Genomic DNA, 18,016 nt, shown 5'->3' with positions numbered 1-18,016 from the left:
GCTGAATTCACTTATTTTGAGAGGCTGTACAGGCAGGATCAATGGGGAAATTAAGTATTTTCTGTGGCCCAAATGCCTGTGTGTAATTTTCTGCCAAACCATACAGCACAGCACGGAAGTTTATAAAGAGCCTCAAAAGTGCGGTTCTGTGGGCACGCAACCCCAGAGAGAAAACAAACAGTTGACATAATGCGAAAGCCTTTAATTCGGTCAGGTAGGTTCGTTTTGGATCTCACTTTTGTTTGCGTAACAAATACATCTTAATGTAATGTTGATCATTCATACAATACAGTGTTTTACTGTACACACACACACACACACACACACACACACACACACACACACACACACACACACACACACACACACACACACACACACACACACACACACACACACACACACACACACACACAGAGAGAGAGAGAAAAAGAAAAGAAAAGACCGCTTTTCTTACGCTGACTTTTTTGACCCTCTCCGCTCTACGTTGTTTGACTGTTATTAGCAACCGGAGCCAGCGCGTAGTTCGTTTCTATGGTTACTCAGTAACTGAAAGCAGCCACAAAGTTAGCAAGATAGATAACATTTGTAGAGGATAACAGTTATACATACTTGAGCAGACTGGTTTGGTGAGTAATAAACCGTCTTATATATTGAATCACTTTCAAGATGGTCAGAAATAGTTTAGTCTTTAAAGTTAAATAATCCGTTTGATGTTTGGAACGCGGCCGCCGCATATCAGTCCTCGCGTGTATTAATTGTATTATCCACGCTCTCATTAATTGTTGTATTAATACTGTGTACTATTTTGCTTTAACTTTGCTTTAATGTTAAGCTATCCAGTGTCCGTCATGGGGGTGGCACTCTCTAGGGCAATTCAGTGGAGCTCTGAGGCGGATAAACTAGAGAAAAGCCCTCTGAATAATGACATTCTGACTGAAATCCTGCTCTTCACGGAGGAGTTCGGCGACAAACACCCACCTGAGGCCAGGCTGACATTCAGCGAGCCTTTACAATGGAAAACAACTCTAGAAGCGTCTGAGTTCATGTCAGATTTATATGACATCAGGTAATACCAACAGACGGAGATGATAAGAGACGTGCAATTGATTAGCATAACATTCCCTTTAAAGATATCAGAAAGATTAGACCTAATTTAATTTTCTTGTCTAGATAACTTTAAAACCTCATTGGTTCATATACTGTAGGTTTTCAGATAAATGCATATGCTGAATCAATGACAGGTGAATGCTTAAAACACCTGACACACCATTTTTCCTTCTTTTTTTTTCAGAGGAGAATCAGCTTTGTCCCAGGAATGTGATGATAAAGGACGTCCCCTTCTGCATCTGAGTCCACCTGACATCACAGTGCACTCATTTTACCACCTGTCTAACCTTCTGGTACTAAACAAAGATAAAAAGATGAAGGAGGTCCAGACCTGTTTGGAGGGTGAGCTGCATGGAGAACATGCAATTACTTTAAGCACTAATTTTCCTTGAAATGCTGTATTCTGTTATTTTCAATATCTTCCGGTATCACATTTGAAGTCTTAATCAGTCCAGTCACAGTGCCTATATTAATTTAAGATGCAAGATGAAGCAATATCTGTAATTATTTAAAATATAGTTATTTTTTCATCTTAAAACATAAAATGAGTAAAGGCCCATTCACACCAAGGACGATAACTATAAAGATAACATTCTCAACATTAAAGAATAGCAGAGTTCACACCACAGCTATAGGATAACGGCACAGAGAAACGATATCATTGGAATCACTTTCAGAATGATTTTTTCCAGCTGATAAATGATAAAAACATTGACAGCCAATCAGAATCCATCCTGCTGTAACGAGTTCGAGCATTTAACCCTCTGGGGACCAAGGTGTTTTTGGAGTCCTTGAGATGTTTTGACATGCCCTGACATTTGTGCTTTTTTTCAGTTGCTTATAAACATATTAATGGCACAGGTGAAATTACACTCTATTTAGCACAAACAGGGCTACCATAATATGTGAGCAACATGTATGTACACAGGGTCTGAAATTAACTTTTTGGCTCACCTGCCACGGGGACTGGTAGATGAAAAAATCCACCAGCCAAGCTTATTTTTTACCGGGCAAAATAATAAACAGCGTTTTTGTGTCACATATACATTAAGGCCCTGTCCCATTTCTCCCCCCTTAAAACTTCCACTTGGTTTTGAGTGCCCTCGAAAGTAAAGTCCCCTCAACGAGGGAAGTGGAGTTGAAGATCTTTCCCTATGAAATGGGACACCACTATATGCAAATTAGCGCGGCAATCCTCAATACGTCACGCGCAGCGTCAAAGTGTCTACTACTTCTACTACTATTTTCATTCATAAAATTGCCGGTTCCAGTTGTTGTGTTGCCTGTTGTGTGGGCTGTTTGTTTCGTTTATCTACATCTGATGAATCAACAGAGAAGACATGTGGAATATAGAAGACGCATTTCCGGTAATTTTGCCATATATTTGTTTGTATCTGATCGTTTAGAAGCGCACACAAAACCCAAAGTTTGCTTGTCTAACGTTAGTTGCAATCCGTTTCCGAACGCGCGCGCGCCGCCATGGGAACCGGGGCAACGTCTCTTGCGCGGATCAGTGTGCTTTTAGTAGCTGTTTTTACCACCAACGTCCCGCAATTAAGAAACCGCAGACACTGCACTTTACAACAATCACCGATTGTGCTCAGTGCTGATTCTGACGTTAGGTTTGGGTTTAGAGAGAAATGACAGCGCGCTGTGAAGGGAAGATGATGCGCTAGACGAACGCGGCTAGTTTTGAATAATTTTACCTCACATATCTTCTTTTTATAATCCTTGGAAGCCAAAATCGAAAATAAAATTAGATTAACTAACTTACCCAGATCAGATGTATATTTGATTTGCTTTTGAAGCACTCGGCAGATATCATATGAACATCGTCAGATAGCTTTGTGAAATATTTTCTAACATTAGTGTTGAAAACTCAACAGTCCATTGGATGTGCATCAAACTAACATATTCCAACATATTTCGACATTTTAACATGCGTATTTGCGAAAATATACTTAAAATAAAATTGTTCCTTTCCAGCGGTGTCCGCCATCTTAGTTGAAAAATTTGACCGGCTCGCTGAGTTCGCAAGGTATCCTGGGTAATTTCATCTTCCACTTCGTTTTAAGCCTGCATCGGACCGCACTATGTTTTGAGGGTTGATTTTAAGGGGAGAATAGCACTCCCCCTTGCTCTTTGGAGTATTGGGACACCCTACCCCTACACGAGAACGCGCAAAAACAAGGGTTAGGGCAGAAATCTAGGGTAAGGGGAGGTATTGGGACGCAGCCTAATTTATAGGCTATATTTGAACATTTTTGTCATTATATTTCTGGTCTATTATTTTCCATTTTTACTTTTATTTACACACAATTAACACACATTAAAATAATATTTTTGTGGTGGTGCCTATATGAAAATAGTTCTGTACAAATTAAATGTATTAATTGTAGGGATGCAACGGTACACGGTAAAATCCCGGACCGTTCGGTCAGCCCTGCACGGGACAATCTACCCTCATGTCCCGCGGGACTTCGGTTTTGCCATTGAGTTCGCGCTGATCCTTTTAGTTTTTGCTTTAAGCCTTGTTTATACTCGACGCGTCCGCACGAGCGCGAGTCTCCACTGACTGCGCGCGCACCTCTTCAAACGGACGAGGCGTTTATACTTGACGCGCTCGCCGTTGTGCTATTCTGTGAAACGACAGGGGGCGACCTGTCGAGGAGTAATTCTCCTCTAAACCACCAGGAATCAGCAGTGAAGAAGTAGTTTGCCGTTTATTAGTAGTTTATTAATTGCTGATTCATAAAAGAGTAATAAATGCAGTAGGTTTATTGTAGCCTACTTTCACTGCATGTAAACTAGTTAAACAATTGAAGCCTGAGTGTTTAAACCTTAATTTCATCAGCAGGGCTTACTTCTGTTATTGTAGGCTTTAGTGTTGTCAAAATAGTCGGTACTTCGGTACCAAGTCGGTACAAAAAAAAAAAAAAACGTCACGGTACCAAGTCCCGGTGGTACCGAGTACTCAGTCAAACCCGGTTCTGGATGCGCATGCATGCACGAAGGGCGAAGTTGCGTCCTCTTCATGAAAGCGCTGGAACATGGCGACCGGCGGCGCTGCTGATGTGGTGTCTGTCTGTGTATATTAAACTGCAAAACGATTATTATGAACCCTTCACGTTCTGCTTGTCTCTGTGTGAATGAACGGCGCAGACGCGCGGTTTCATTAAACGTTACCTCACACACACACACACACTGAAGCACGACGTGACGCTCGCGCTGTTTTCAGTCTCTGCTGCCTCACGATATGATGACATGATTCATGATTCCATTCATCTCCGAGAGTCACTTCATGAGCATTTTACCGTTTCATTTGAGAAAAACTATCGTCATATCATACACGCACAGAAACTCAAAGGTCTTCACGGCAACCCGTCAAAATAAAAGTTTGGTTTAACTTAAAGAAATTGACAGAAATAATTATACTAGGCTACTGTACAATAGATTTAACTACGTCTCCATTAATTCAAGATACTACTACTACTACTAATGAGTGCATAGAAGGTTGCTTACTTTTCACTTGACTTTTTTTATAAGCAAGATTTCTCAATATCATCAATATTTTCGTTTAAACAGCATATAGCCTTCAATCCTTTCATAAATTTACCATCATAAATAATAAAATCTTTGAATTGAATTTAATATATATATATATTTCAAATAGTTAAATAAATTATATAAAAAAAATAGTTCAAACTGATTTTGCTGTGGTACCGAAATTGGTACCGAGAACCGTAACATTTTAATGGTATCGGTACCGACTACTGGAATTTTGGTACCGTGACCGTGGCTTATTTTGTAAATGTAACCAATTACTTTAGACAAGTGCAAACTGGGTGCTTAATGCAAATGTGTTCCTATTCACAAAATGAGAGGCTTTTATGGTCGCCCATCAATGCAAATGTCTCTGTGTATAGAAGGATCATAAACATGCTGGTACAGACGTACCAGTTCGGCCTGATTCGGCTCGAAGTCGTTCATCTTCACAGAAACACAGAAAGATAACCGGTGCATTGGGATTCCATACACATTGATGTTCTTCCTACTGTGACATTCTGTTTATGCTCATAAGAAAAATAAAACATATTTTTGGGATGAAATAGCAGTCTCTTTCTGCACAAAACATGTACCGAAACCGAACCGAGACCGTGGCCCAAAAACCGAGGTACGGACCGTACCGTGGGCTATCTGTACCGTTGCACCCCTAATTAATTGTATATTTAATAAAATATATGCAATAATAATATATTATAATTATTTAAAAAAAAAAATTTAGTTTTACTCTGCCTATTTTTTTTACTCCATTCACTCTGACTGATCCGATCAGTAACTGAAGGACTGGAAATATCAGTTGTTTCAACCATTCATTAAAATGAATCGGTTCAAAGAAGTCATTAGTTCGCGAATTGGACGTGTCATTATCGGATGTGTTCGCGTTGTGTGATTATCCCGGCGGTTGGGACATCCCACAAGATTTGTGTCAACACAGAAAACATTTAATCACTGGATAGGGTTTTTCGTTTATTTAAAGTGTGGTTTATGTCAGCTGAATGTGCGGAACACTTTTCAGAGAAGATAAGGTATTTTAGCACAATTCACACCCAGCGGTAATTCAGGGAAAAATATATATCCGAAATGCTCCACTGAAAGCATGGTCTTCTGACCTTTTACCATTGTGTCGATTTATTTTAATTAATATGTGCCAGGGAGAGAGAGCAAGACAGCGCTTAGGAGACGGTGAAGCCTTGTTTATACTTTCGCCAGGCTCCGAAGAGAAAGAGTGCGCGCACGCGACCGGGGCTCTCTCTCTCTCTGCTCGTTCTTCAGTTGTGCCTATGGTTGCGCCCTGTCACACGCACTACTGTCGTCTACATTACTCACAGATCAAATAAGACTATGGCGGTACAAAAATTCGCTTTGGAGCAGGAGAATCGATAAGAGGACTCATTAACTCGTTACATTCAGGGGCGCAACTACCCAGTGTCAGAGGGGTATGCAGCAACAATTTTTGCACAGAAAACATTTAATCACTGGATAGGGTTTTTCGTTTATTTAAAGCAGGGGTGGGGAACCTTTTTCCTATCAAGGGCCATTTACAATTTTTTAACATTCTTTAAGGGCCATTGTAATGAGGTTCAGTGTTTGGAAGGAAGAAGAGAGGGTCGGAGTGACTGGGACTCATACGTTTTATTCAGAGGTGTAGTGGTAAAAAAAGAGGTGGGTAAACTATAAATTCTGGTGGACCACGACATGGTCACTCGGTAAGGTGGGCCACTGCCTACCGGTGTATGTGTATCCTGATGACATTGCTATAGGCAGGGCTCGACATTAAGCCTTTCATACGCTTGTCCTTCGGACAAGTAAATCTGTCATTCACTTGTCCGGGTAAAAAAGTTTCTCGTCCGGATTTTTTTGTTGTTGATTTATTCTGAAACAATATTCTCATCAGTGTTCAATCAGCTTTGATATTTAAATCGCCATATTGTAATATTTGCACCTTTAAAGGGCATCCCCTCCCCCAATATTATTAAATGTATGCTTCATCTTTCATTTTAAATTCCTAAATTTGATCAATAAATTAAATTATTTCGAATAATAAGCTGTAATAATAAAATAATAATAAGCTGATCAAATTAAATCATTTACACTGAAAAATTACAATTGCATAAAATAATGTTATGAAATAGATTTAAATTTACAAATAAGAAACGTTGGAAAGAATGATCTACTTTTAAACATAAGACAAACCGCCAGTAGGTGGCGGCAGGGGACCGTCTTAATGAGTGAGTCATTGATTCATTCATGATTCAAACGATTTGTTCAAACGGCTGATTCATTCAAGATTGAGACAGATGTTTATGAATGGGTCATTGAATCTTTGACTCAATCGATTCGTTCAAAATGCTGAATCATTCAGTAATGAAAACAGGTTGAGTGTTCCTGTGAGATGCCCCGTGGTTCTGCTGTGATTTTTGTTTGGAACTATTTTCGCTGCTGAAAAAGATCAAAAACAGCCAATATTATTGCATCTAAAATGTAAGTGACTTAATTTTAACTGTTTATTGAACTGTAGTTGGAAATTAATGTCACATTTTCAATCGTGATGGTGTTCAGGAAAAAAATAATTGAGGTTGCTTAACATGTTAAAAATATAAAAACTCCACATTTAGATTTTTTATAGGCAGTATGTTGTTAACTGAGTGTGTGTGTGCGCGCGCTCATTTGTGTAGATTTCTCCTCGAGAGGCTGCGCGAGCGTCAACAGCGCAACCTCACCGTCAGTAATAGTCAACAACACTGACAGTAATGCAGCGCAATAGGAAAGAGTTCGTCTTAGGTTTAACAACCTATGAAACTAATAATTAACAATATGAAACTAAAACGACATAAGCTTAATTTATAGCTATTTAGAGGTGGATAAAAGCACAAAAACAGTCACATAATATAATACTCTTTCCACAGCTTGGGCTCAACTCTTTCCACTAAATCAGCACAGACTCATTACTCTTTTAGTCGGCCACTCATTCCACTTGCTGTCGGCGAATCTACCTTTCTTTTTTTGACAGTCGCCATGATGCATATCAGCGATGACAACCGCTAACGTTACGTGTCTGTTGCGTTCATTCTGACTGTGACCCGGACACAGTCGGAAGCGACCACCCGGAAACGTCGACTCTCTTATGTTATTTTATAATATATTTTGTTATTTTATAATATTGTATATTATCTATTATATTAAATGTAACGTGATTGGTTAGTTCAGGGAAGAAGGAGGCGGGAACCGGCAAACGTTTAAACCACTTTAATACATTAATACGCAAATGACAAAACGAAAGTAAAAGCAGTAGTTCCTCGTGGACGACGACCACACACACATAAAGTAAAGTCCATGCCTGGTCCTCCGCTGTCTTCGTTCCGATCCTTTTACGCGCCCCGAAGCTGATCAGTGAGAAACTTGAAACCGGTGCGGGCGCGGTGAGAAACTTGAAACCGGTGCGGCGCGCGCGCCCCCGAAGCTCATCCGTGACCCCCAATTTCCACCAACTGCGGAACGGCTGCGGATCCGCTCCGGAACGGCGGCGGAGTCAATAGGTTTCCATTCAAGTCAATGTGTGTATTTTCACTGACTGTGGAACGGCTGCGTTCCGACTCCGTCCCAGCTCCGGCGACCGCAGCCCTCCGGAGCAGATACGCAAAGTTTCTATTTTTGCCGGATGCCGGAGAGCGCCGCAGGAAGTCGATAAACAAAGATAACAGAACAGAACACAGAAACTAAATAAAACATCCGGTAATTTCCAAAATAAAAATATAGTTTTCCCTTTTCCAACAAGAACAATAGTTAACTTTATTTACACAGCCTACTACTTTCCCAATACATTCAAAAAGGAACCCAAATAAACATTTAGCATTTTATAAGTTGATTATATTTAATTATAAATATAGTATTAGAATCACAATAATCTCCACAAAAAAGGGAGATCAGCAGGTCAGCACATAGTTGTTTCCCCTGTACTCCTCTGGATGGAAACAAACTGTTGCTGGTTTTGTGGTTCTGTTTATAGAAACTAAATCCTGTTATATCGCGCGATCAAACGTAAATTCGCGAGATATCGTGTGTCCTCGTGACTTCAGCTGTCAGTGGCCGCAGCCGTTCCGCAACAAATCCGTATCTGGTAGGTATTGAAGGACGGCGGAGCACGGATCCGACACGCAGCGGAGCCAATCCGCAGCCGTTCTGCAGTTGGTGGAAATCCGGGGTTAGAAACTGAAACCGGTGCGCAGGTGACTCGCGCTACTCGCATCGCCCTGCTTGCCACTTTGCCTATTTTGTGTTTTCTGTCACAGGAAAAGTAATGGCTGAGATTTTTGGTTCTGAAGTTCTTTTTTTTTTTTGGGAGGATTTGACTCGCGGGCCGCATCAAACTGTTTTGCGGGCCGGTTACGGCCCGGGGGCCGGACGTTCCCCACCCCTGATTTAAAGTGTGGTTTATGTCAGCTGAATGTGCGGAACACTTTTCAGAGAAGATAAGGTATTTTAGCACAATTCACACCCAGCGGTAATTCAGGGAAAATATATATATCCGAAATGCTCCACTGAAAGCATGGTCTTCTGACCTTTTACCATTGTGTCGATTTATTTTAATTAATATGTGCCAGGGAGAGAGAGCAAGACAGCGCTTAGGAGACGGTGAAGCCTTGTTTATACTTTCGCCAGGCTCCGAAGAGAAAGAGTGCGCGCACGCGACCGGGGCTCTCTCTCTCTCTGCTCGTTCTTCAGTTGTGCCTATGGTTGCGCCCTGTCACACGCACTACTGTCGTCTACATTACTCACAGATCAAATAAGACTATGGCGGTACAAAAATTCGCTTTGGAGCAGGAGCATCGATAAGAGGACTCATTAACTCGTTACATTCAGGGGCGCAACTACCCAGTGTCAGAGGGGTATGCAGCAACAATTTTTGCACAGAAAACATTTAATCACTGGATAGGGTTTTTCGTTTATTTAAAGCAGGGGTGGGGAACCTTTTTCCTATCAAGGGCCATTTACAATTTTTTAACATTCTTTAAGGGCCATTGTAATGAGGTTCAGTGTTTGGAAGGAAGAAGAGAGGGTCGGAGTGACTGGGACTCATACGTTTTATTCAGAGGTGTAGTGGTAAAAAAAGAGGTGGGTAAACTATAAATTCTGGTGGACCACGACATTTTAGTTAGTGTCTACATTACACCAGTGGCGCAAAAAGTGGGTATGCGCTATATGCGGCGCATAGGGGCGCAGCACCATGGGGGGCGCCAAAGCGATGGTAAAATTTTTTTTTAATTAAAATTTAATAAAAAAAAAAAATATATATATTGTATTTTCTATATGTAGCTGCTGTTGTGCGTTTCTAAATCATTTCTGCATTTCTTAAATGTTATATAAAATTTTCATAGACAGTAAAAGAAATGGACAGAGCGATCTCATTGGAACTCAGTTGAGACAGTTGAAGCCCACTTTTAGCGATTTTTGAGAACTTCCGTTCCTGACGCGCAGACTCAGACCGACTCAAACTAAGCTTGATGACGTGAGCAACCTGTCTGACAGACGTTAATCTTCTAGTAGCTGTGCGTGAAAACTGCCAACGTTAATCTTGCAGAGACGGGGAACTTGAGCAAAGAGTTCTTTGGCGTGAGTGAGCAGGAGTAAGAATTCCGTTGCTTTTATGGACTCATTATCTATGGGCTTCTCCCTTGACGGGACGTCCCCCCGATTGCCTGCGAGCTTCTCCTGCTGTCTGTACGGTAACTTCTGTACAGCGCGACAGAGAGTCGAGTGGTTATGACGCAATCGTTAGCCTATTTTTACTAAATCTGTTTCTACGGGGCCATAGTGTAACATAGAAGGTAATGGAGCCCTTTATACATTGTCGTGTTTCTTTAGAAATAAATAATGGACAAATGGAGTCTTTAAACGCCTCAGATGTAAAGTTATTCGCTGTCAAAGTGACGCAAAAATGAATGGGAGTCAATGGAAATGCTAACGCAAGTGAAGTTCTGCTACAACATGGCGGCACCCGTCCGGCTTCAACTTCCGGTCGATGGATTACCCCCTTGAAAATTTTAGAGGACTAACAGGCTAGAGTAGGTGTCCTCATGGAGAAGGGGGGCGGGGTAATATCGCGAGCGGGCGGGGGCGCCGTGAGCGCGGAGCGCTGAGCGAGCAGGTCCGAGTAGTGAGTTGTCGTCGAAAAAGATGGATAAAACAAAATTTTGGGGGGCTAAAAATCGAAAAAGAAAGTGGGAAAAGGAGGTGGCATGTCAATTGATGCGACAGCAGCTAAATATGTGCATGCTGAAAGCCAACAGGTAGGATTTAAAGTGTGACATCCAGGCATGTAGATTCCCGGTGGACCGACGTACTTTTTCGGCCGATACATCTCATACTTTTTTTTTTTTTTTCTTAACGGCCCATAAAACTCGTACATCGGCGGCCATTTGTCAAAAAAAGTCAGCGTTAGTTTTTTTCCTGACACACCGGCCCATGAAACATCATGTGCTTATATCTTTATAGAAATTAGTACAAAACTAATTATGAAAGTTTCCTTTATTTTTTCAGTGCATTTGTTTTACAATATATGGCTATTACTATCATGGGATTAATATTATAATTATTATTATGTAGTAGTGTAATAAAGGGGCGCAACTACCCCGTGTCAGAGGGGTATGCAGCAACAATTTTTGACCCCCCCCCCCCCCCCCCCCCCCTCAAAAAAAATAAAAAAATAAAAATAAGTGTACCATGTAATAAGTGAGTAGGAACGAGTGAGAGCTAACAGATAAAAGTGCAAAATTTTCATTTATTAATACAATTAAACTATAGCTACTCCACCGTGATGAACCCCCCTAAAAAAACTATAAGCTCAATTGGAACAGCAATACCAGTGTTTCTCACAGGATTTTAGGTAAAGCTGTGGTAGGTGGACCTCTGTTTCTCTAGGGGGGTTCGGGGGCATGCCCCCCCCCCCGTAAGAAAATTTTGTGTTCTAATGTTAAATTCAGCAGTCTGGTGCACTTTGAGAGTTCAAAATTAAAAGCTCAAACCCATATTCAGGGTGCAAATTAAACAAAGAAAAATTCAAACCTCTTTTAGTTAGTGTCTGTCTACATTACACTACTACATAATAATAGTTATAATATTATGATAGTAGCCTAATAGCCATATATTGTAAAACAAATGCACTGAAAAATAAAGGAAACTTTCATAATTAGTTTTGTACTAATTTCTATACTTGAAAGATATAAGCACATGATGACATGTTTCATGGGCCGGTGTGTCAGAAAAAAAACTAACGCTGACTTTTTTTGACCAATGCATTACACCGGCACTAACCCAGCGCCGCCAATTAAGCAACAACAACAACAAAAAAAAAAAAACGAATGGGCCGCCGATGTAGGCTACGAGTTTTATGGGCCGTTAAGACAAAAAAAAAAAGTATGAGATGTATCGGCCGAAAAAGCACGTCGGCCCACCGGGAATCTCCCGGTAGTCCCGATGGCAACAGAGATATAGATAGCCTACATGCCTGGATGTCACACTTTAAATCCTACCTGTTGGCTTTCAGCATGCACTTATTTAGCTGCTGTCGCATCAGTTGACATGCCATCTCCTTTTCCCGCTTTCTTTTTCTATTTTTAGCCCCACAGCATTTTGTTTTATCCATCTTTTTCGACGACAACTCACTACTCGTACCTGCTCGCTCAGCGCTCACGGCGCCCCCGCCTGCTCGCGATATCACCCCGCCCCCCTTCTCCATGAGGGCGCCTAACTCTAGCCTGTTAGTCCTCTAAAATTTTATATAACATTGAAGAAATGCAGAAATGATTTAAAAAACGCACAACAGCAGCTACATATAGAAAATACAATATATATATATATTATTTTTTTTATGAAATTTTTAATTAAAAAAAAAAAAAATTACCATCGCTTTGGCGCCCCCCATGGTGCTGCGCCCCTATGCACCGCATATAGCGCATACCCCCTTTTTGCGCCACTGACTGGCATGGTAGGACACGCAAAGGTGCATAGGCAACAGCTGCAGGTCCTAATACACAGACGAAAATTAGCACTTTTAACGGCATGGGTTACGCATTTGAACCTGTGAGGGACAGTCCAGTAGTTTCTGACTACCACCACCACATGGAGGATCAGTTTCAGGCTCCACATACAGCACAGGATCATTTGGGGCGAAGTGACTGGTGTGGGTGTGTGAGCTGCCGGAGCATGGACACTGCACCGGAGTCAATCTGTTGCAGAGAACCGTCTCTGTTACTAAAAATGCACTTGAATAAATACCAAAAAGGGAGTCTATCTTAAATGATTTCTTGAACGCAATGGCCAATCAGAAGCAACACATATGACTGTGATTGGCTACATCACTCAACACTATGTTATAGCGTTGTTATGAATAGAATGTTATGAATAGAAACTGTGGCCTGTAATTCGTTTCTATTTTGTTTTAGTTGTTCTTGTTGCTTTTCTGCAACAGATGAATAAAAATCTATTAGTTTTTATGTTTTATTCATAGATATTTCTAGTTCGCGGGAGTCCCGCGAATCGTTTAATTTATAACCCGCACACACAGAGTGAGTGCATTACCGCCCGCGCCCGCGCTCGCACTCGGAGTCTCGGCCATCAGATCTAGTGCCGCGCAGCACTCTATTGCGTTGGGAGTGCACGTCTCAAGGATAGTGTAAGGTTTAGAAGTGGAGTTCATATTTCATATTTGAAACACACTGTGAGGAGGCTGAAGGAGGCTGTGGTCCAGTCAGGTTACAGCAAACTGGCTTTGTATCAGTACTGCAGAAGCTGTGATGTACAAAACTGCCCGGACTAGACAGACTCACAGGACTCAGACTAGCATGTCTCTGGTCGTCGTGCACGCTGGGGTCTTGAACTTGATCCTTTTGAATGGACTGTAATGCACAAGGATGGCCACAGTCACCTCAATGCAGATGCAATGTCACGTCGCCCTGCTGACATTAAGCCAACAGAGCAGAGCACCTTCTCCAGTGTTCTTGGTAATTCACACTCTGACCAGAGACATTCTAGTCTGAGTCCTGTGAGTCTGTCTAGTCCGGGCAGTTTTGTACATCACAGCTTCTGCAGTACTGATACAAAGCCAGTTTGCTGTAACCTGACTGGACCACAGCCTCCTTCAGCCTCCTCACAGTGTGTTTCACAGTCTGTCTCCTCCACATTTGAGCTTCAGTTCCCTGAAGAGGATTTCAAAAAGAAACAACAGTGAGACTCCATACTCTCAGAGGTCATTAGCTGGACAGTTAAAGGACAGAAACCACCATACTGGTGCATGAAAAAACGCACACTTGCGGAGAAGGCACTTTGGCATGAGTTCCACAGACTTACCTTTCATAAGGGTGTACTCTGCCGTAAAGTTTTCAACCCATCCACAACATCAATGCTCCATCAACTGATTGTCCCTCATGCTTTGAAAGACACTGTTCTGCAGATGCTGCATGGAAATCCTGTAACTGGTCATCTATCTGCTGATAAGGTCCTGAAACGTGCTCAACAACTGTGCTACTGGCCCTTTATGTCACGTGACATCAGGATGTGGTGCAAGCAATGTACTTCATGTGACGCCAGACGGAGTCCCACACCTCATCAGAGAGCTCCAATGAAAACAATTGTTGCTACTGAGCCATGTCAAAAGGTTGCTGCTGACATACTTGAACTCCCCATCACGAGTCGTGGCAACAGGTATGTGCTTGTTGTAAAGACTCATGGGCGGATCTAATCCGTGGGGAATTTGCATATCATAATTAATAATTGGTAATTAATAATTATTCATACATGTTTGGATTAGATCTGTCTTACATGTTAATAAATCTCCCGATAAGGGAAGATCTGTCATTTTACCTGCATATTGGTGAATCCTTGAAATTAACCACAAGTTGATTGCAATTAATTACACGGACCACGTTTCACAAACAGGTAAAATGAATTAGCTCAATTGTCAGGATAATATTTGTGGGATCCACAATATCATCTTACTTTATAGGATTTCAGGAAACGCAATTCTCTGGCCAGAAGAATTGGTTTTCCCGCCCTATAAACACATACCTTTTAAGGTATATTTAATTTTAGTAAGCTTGTAGCATAAGATCTTTGGCACTTAAGGGACTTGAAACTGAGCAAAGAGACAGCACATCAATCAAATGAATATATAATTAATTTAATAGAGGCATGACTACTTATGTATTTACTACGGGTACATGGGATATATGTATTTACAAACATAATAAACAAACAAACATGATAAGGCATCGATGAACGAGAAATGCATAGAGATAGAGAGAGAGATGAAATGTAGAGAGTTGCAGTTATGCAAGAGGGAGTTTAGAAAGACCCGAGAATCTTTCTAAATAGCAAATTCACATAGACAACAGAACTTTGAGAGACAACAAGACTTCAACAAATCTTAAAAGCGTGATCAAACACGGATACTTGCACAGGTAACTCTTTGCATGGCTTGTGAAGAAGCGTGTGTATCTCTCGGTCCGGCGCGTCACGTGGTCACGTGCGCGTGTTTCTCCTTCAAAGCGAGCGCGCGCTCGTTTAAAGGTCCCTTGTAGATGGATTTGCTGAAGAGATATGTCACAGGGTTTTCTTTTCAATCGTCGATTGGAATTAAACACAGAGACTTATCTACAACTGAAAAACACAAACTAAACTAGAAACAAATAAAAGAAAGGCGAAGAGCTCGCCCGGAGGCGAGACGTTACATTATAACATGAGGACAAGGGAGAAAGAGAGCGAGCGAAGGGGAGAAGCGTCATTTATCACTTTTGGAGAAATCCAGCCTCTTCCTGTTGGCTTGGCCAATTAGAGGGTTGGAAGTTTACAGGCGGGACTTTGGGTTTTATTGCTCTTTGTCTCCAGAGAGAGACATTTGAAACCCTAATTTCGTCGGTTGTTTAAGAGAAGAAACTTCACAATTCTTATAATACTAATGTGTCACAAAGTTTAGCAACATATAATGTCAATTAACAAATGGGGAACGAAGATTGGAGTTTATCGAGACCAAACTTGCCACAAATGGATTTGGTTAAACCTTAGTTGGCAAAGTTTGAAACGTTATCCCACTAGAGTTGTCGAGAAACATAGACCAAACCACAGAAAGGCAATTCATGAAATAGGGAACTCAGATACATTGTTCATGCAATTCTCAAGTGGATATATAATATATATATATATATATATATATATATATATGAATACAGGATTCATTTCTCCTCCTTGGTTAGAATTCAGAGAGAGCCACAGTTCTGTGAACATTCAATGTGGCATGGGCAAATGGACACACATAAAAACACATCTAATATATCTGGTTAAATGTCTTTTTTAAAAAGAGAAGTTTCCTTCTCTTGAACATCAAATTCCAAATCAGTCATAAAAGTGTCTCGTAGCTGGAAACCACGCTCTGTCCTGAGCAGGCTTCACTTGTGGGGGATGTGTGTGTGTGGGGGTGTGTGTGTGTGTGTGTAAATTTACATTCCAGGCTTTTTGGGTCTTTAGCAGGATGTATTTAGTCCTTTCAGATTCACCCTCGCCCAGTCCTTACAGTCGCCCTTTTTGTCTGATGAAGTCCCTGTGTGGACTTAATCGGACAACAATCATCACAATGGACGGATGGCAGGTGAATCATGACTCATGCAGCAGGTGGTTATTAGGGCTGAGGATTCAGCTCTATGAGGTTCGAAGCTGCCTCTGGCCTGGTCTCTGACTTGGCACCCCCTTTTTGCGGGTTTCGTCCGAAACCTTTCGTGAGCTTGGCTGAAGATGTTTGTATCTCGTTGAGTCTCCTGTATAGGATGAAGGTCAAGCCCAGTGTCAGGGTGTGTCTGACTACCATAGAGGTACACCGTGCAGTGTCGGCTGCGGTCCAGGCTTGGACAACAGGTGAGGTAGTCAGAATGGGTAGTCGAGACAAAGCTTGGAGAGCTGTGTCGATAGGAGCAATGTCAATTAGCTGGGATCACCCCCCTTTCGCAAACCACAACTCCCGTTCTGGAGTTAGGGTGAAAGTGTGGTTCCTGGAGAAGGATGGGATTTCCAGTTTTAATTTGTACTCTTTGCATGGAAGATGGTACCATGCCACGTCGTCAAGGTGAAGGATGGCACTTTTCGGTGCTTGGATTCACAGGCTCTAGTGGAGCGAGGTGACACAGGTGTCAGTGTCATTCTGGTCGTAAGTGAGTGCAGCTGTGCGCACAGGAGTGTTAGCGAGCCGCCTGTCACTTACACTCTCTGCTTGGGTCTTGATGCCTTGAGTGCGTGGCTTGGCTTCGGCAGGGCAGCGGGTGTCGCTGATCTGCAGCCCGCAGATTCCGTCAGTGTTGTCTCTGAGGAAAGGCTTGTTAGGGCAGAGATAGTGAATTTCTTTGGTCAATGTGCACACGTACGGGTTCGGAGCTTAGGACGGCTTTGTGTTGCTGTCGTTGCAGTCAACCCCGTCCGGCGTGTGGATCTTGATGTGAATGTTACTTTTCAAAATCTGACCTTGACAATGTTCTTGAGCCGGTAGATTCGGCTTGACTCTATGATGGGCAAGTTCAAGAGAAAGCCCCCCCCTTCTCTGCTTGTAGTCGACGCAGAGAGGGATGGCACTACCCAGAGAGTAGGAAAGGTGTATTTGTAAAGAGTCAGTTGGCGTGGTGATGGCGGACGCCAGCACGGTTTTCACGAGGCTTAAGGGTATCAGGTGCGGTGGAATTCTACCCCTGGCGAGGCTGTCGATGGAGGAGTTCACCCCCTGCAGCAGGTTTGTCATCAGGGCTGTTACCAGCTGAGTTTGAGCAAAGTCATTCTGGAAGACAGTAAACAGCTGTTTCATGGAGTGAGTGTTGGAGTGCATGGGGTTCAACGCTGTGAGTGTTGAAAGTTACCACAGTTCCCTTCAGTGTCTTGTCGATGGTCTGCAGGGATGCACTCTGTTGTGAGTGCTCTTTTATCTGTGGAATCTCAGTCTGAATTTCGGCTACATGCCGTCCCACGTTGGCGAGGTTTGCTGCATTCATGCTGGACATACAAGTGTTAAACAGAGTTCTGACGGCAGTGCGGCGGTGGTTGTGGCCACCTGGCTCCGCTAGCGTGACAGTCATTTTCTCAAGTTGCTTGAGCATGTGTTCAACCACGGTCTCAGCGTGAGTGCGGGAGTCCTTTGTCCATCGGCACCTACCCAGCTGTATTGTGTTGTTACGCTGGGGTAGTGTGTTCTGTAGGCGTTGTGAGGATCAGGTGGCACATTCACTTTCTGAGTGCGGGTCCGGCAGAAAAGGAGTCCTGGTGCCAGACCTGGTGAGATGTCCGATTGCGGTTGCCCTCTGGTTGGCTGGAGGCA

At 42.3% G+C, this 18,016-nt stretch overlaps 1 protein-coding gene across 1 annotated transcript in view; it reads left to right on the top strand.

Moving 5' to 3' along the window:
• The first annotated feature begins 835 nt into the window (after positions 1-835).
• Positions 836-18,016, top strand: part of odad2 (outer dynein arm docking complex subunit 2) — a 94,181-nt gene continuing 77,000 nt past the window's right edge. Inside the window, exons 1-2 of the mRNA XM_056255533.1 lie at positions 836-1,069; positions 1,295-1,452. Coding sequence (XP_056111508.1) covers positions 852-1,069; positions 1,295-1,452 — 376 coding nt within the window. The 5' untranslated portion in view covers positions 836-851. The remainder of the gene's footprint in view (positions 1,070-1,294; positions 1,453-18,016) is intronic.

This window comes from Rhinichthys klamathensis, unplaced genomic scaffold (genome assembly GCF_029890125.1).
Source record: "Rhinichthys klamathensis goyatoka isolate OS25496 unplaced genomic scaffold, OSU_Roscu_1.1 h1tg000121l_1, whole genome shotgun sequence".
NCBI classification, from domain to species: domain Eukaryota; kingdom Metazoa; phylum Chordata; class Actinopteri; order Cypriniformes; family Leuciscidae; genus Rhinichthys; species Rhinichthys klamathensis.
The sequence above is the reverse complement of the archived record's forward strand: the minus strand, read 5'-3'. Positions and strand labels throughout refer to the sequence as shown.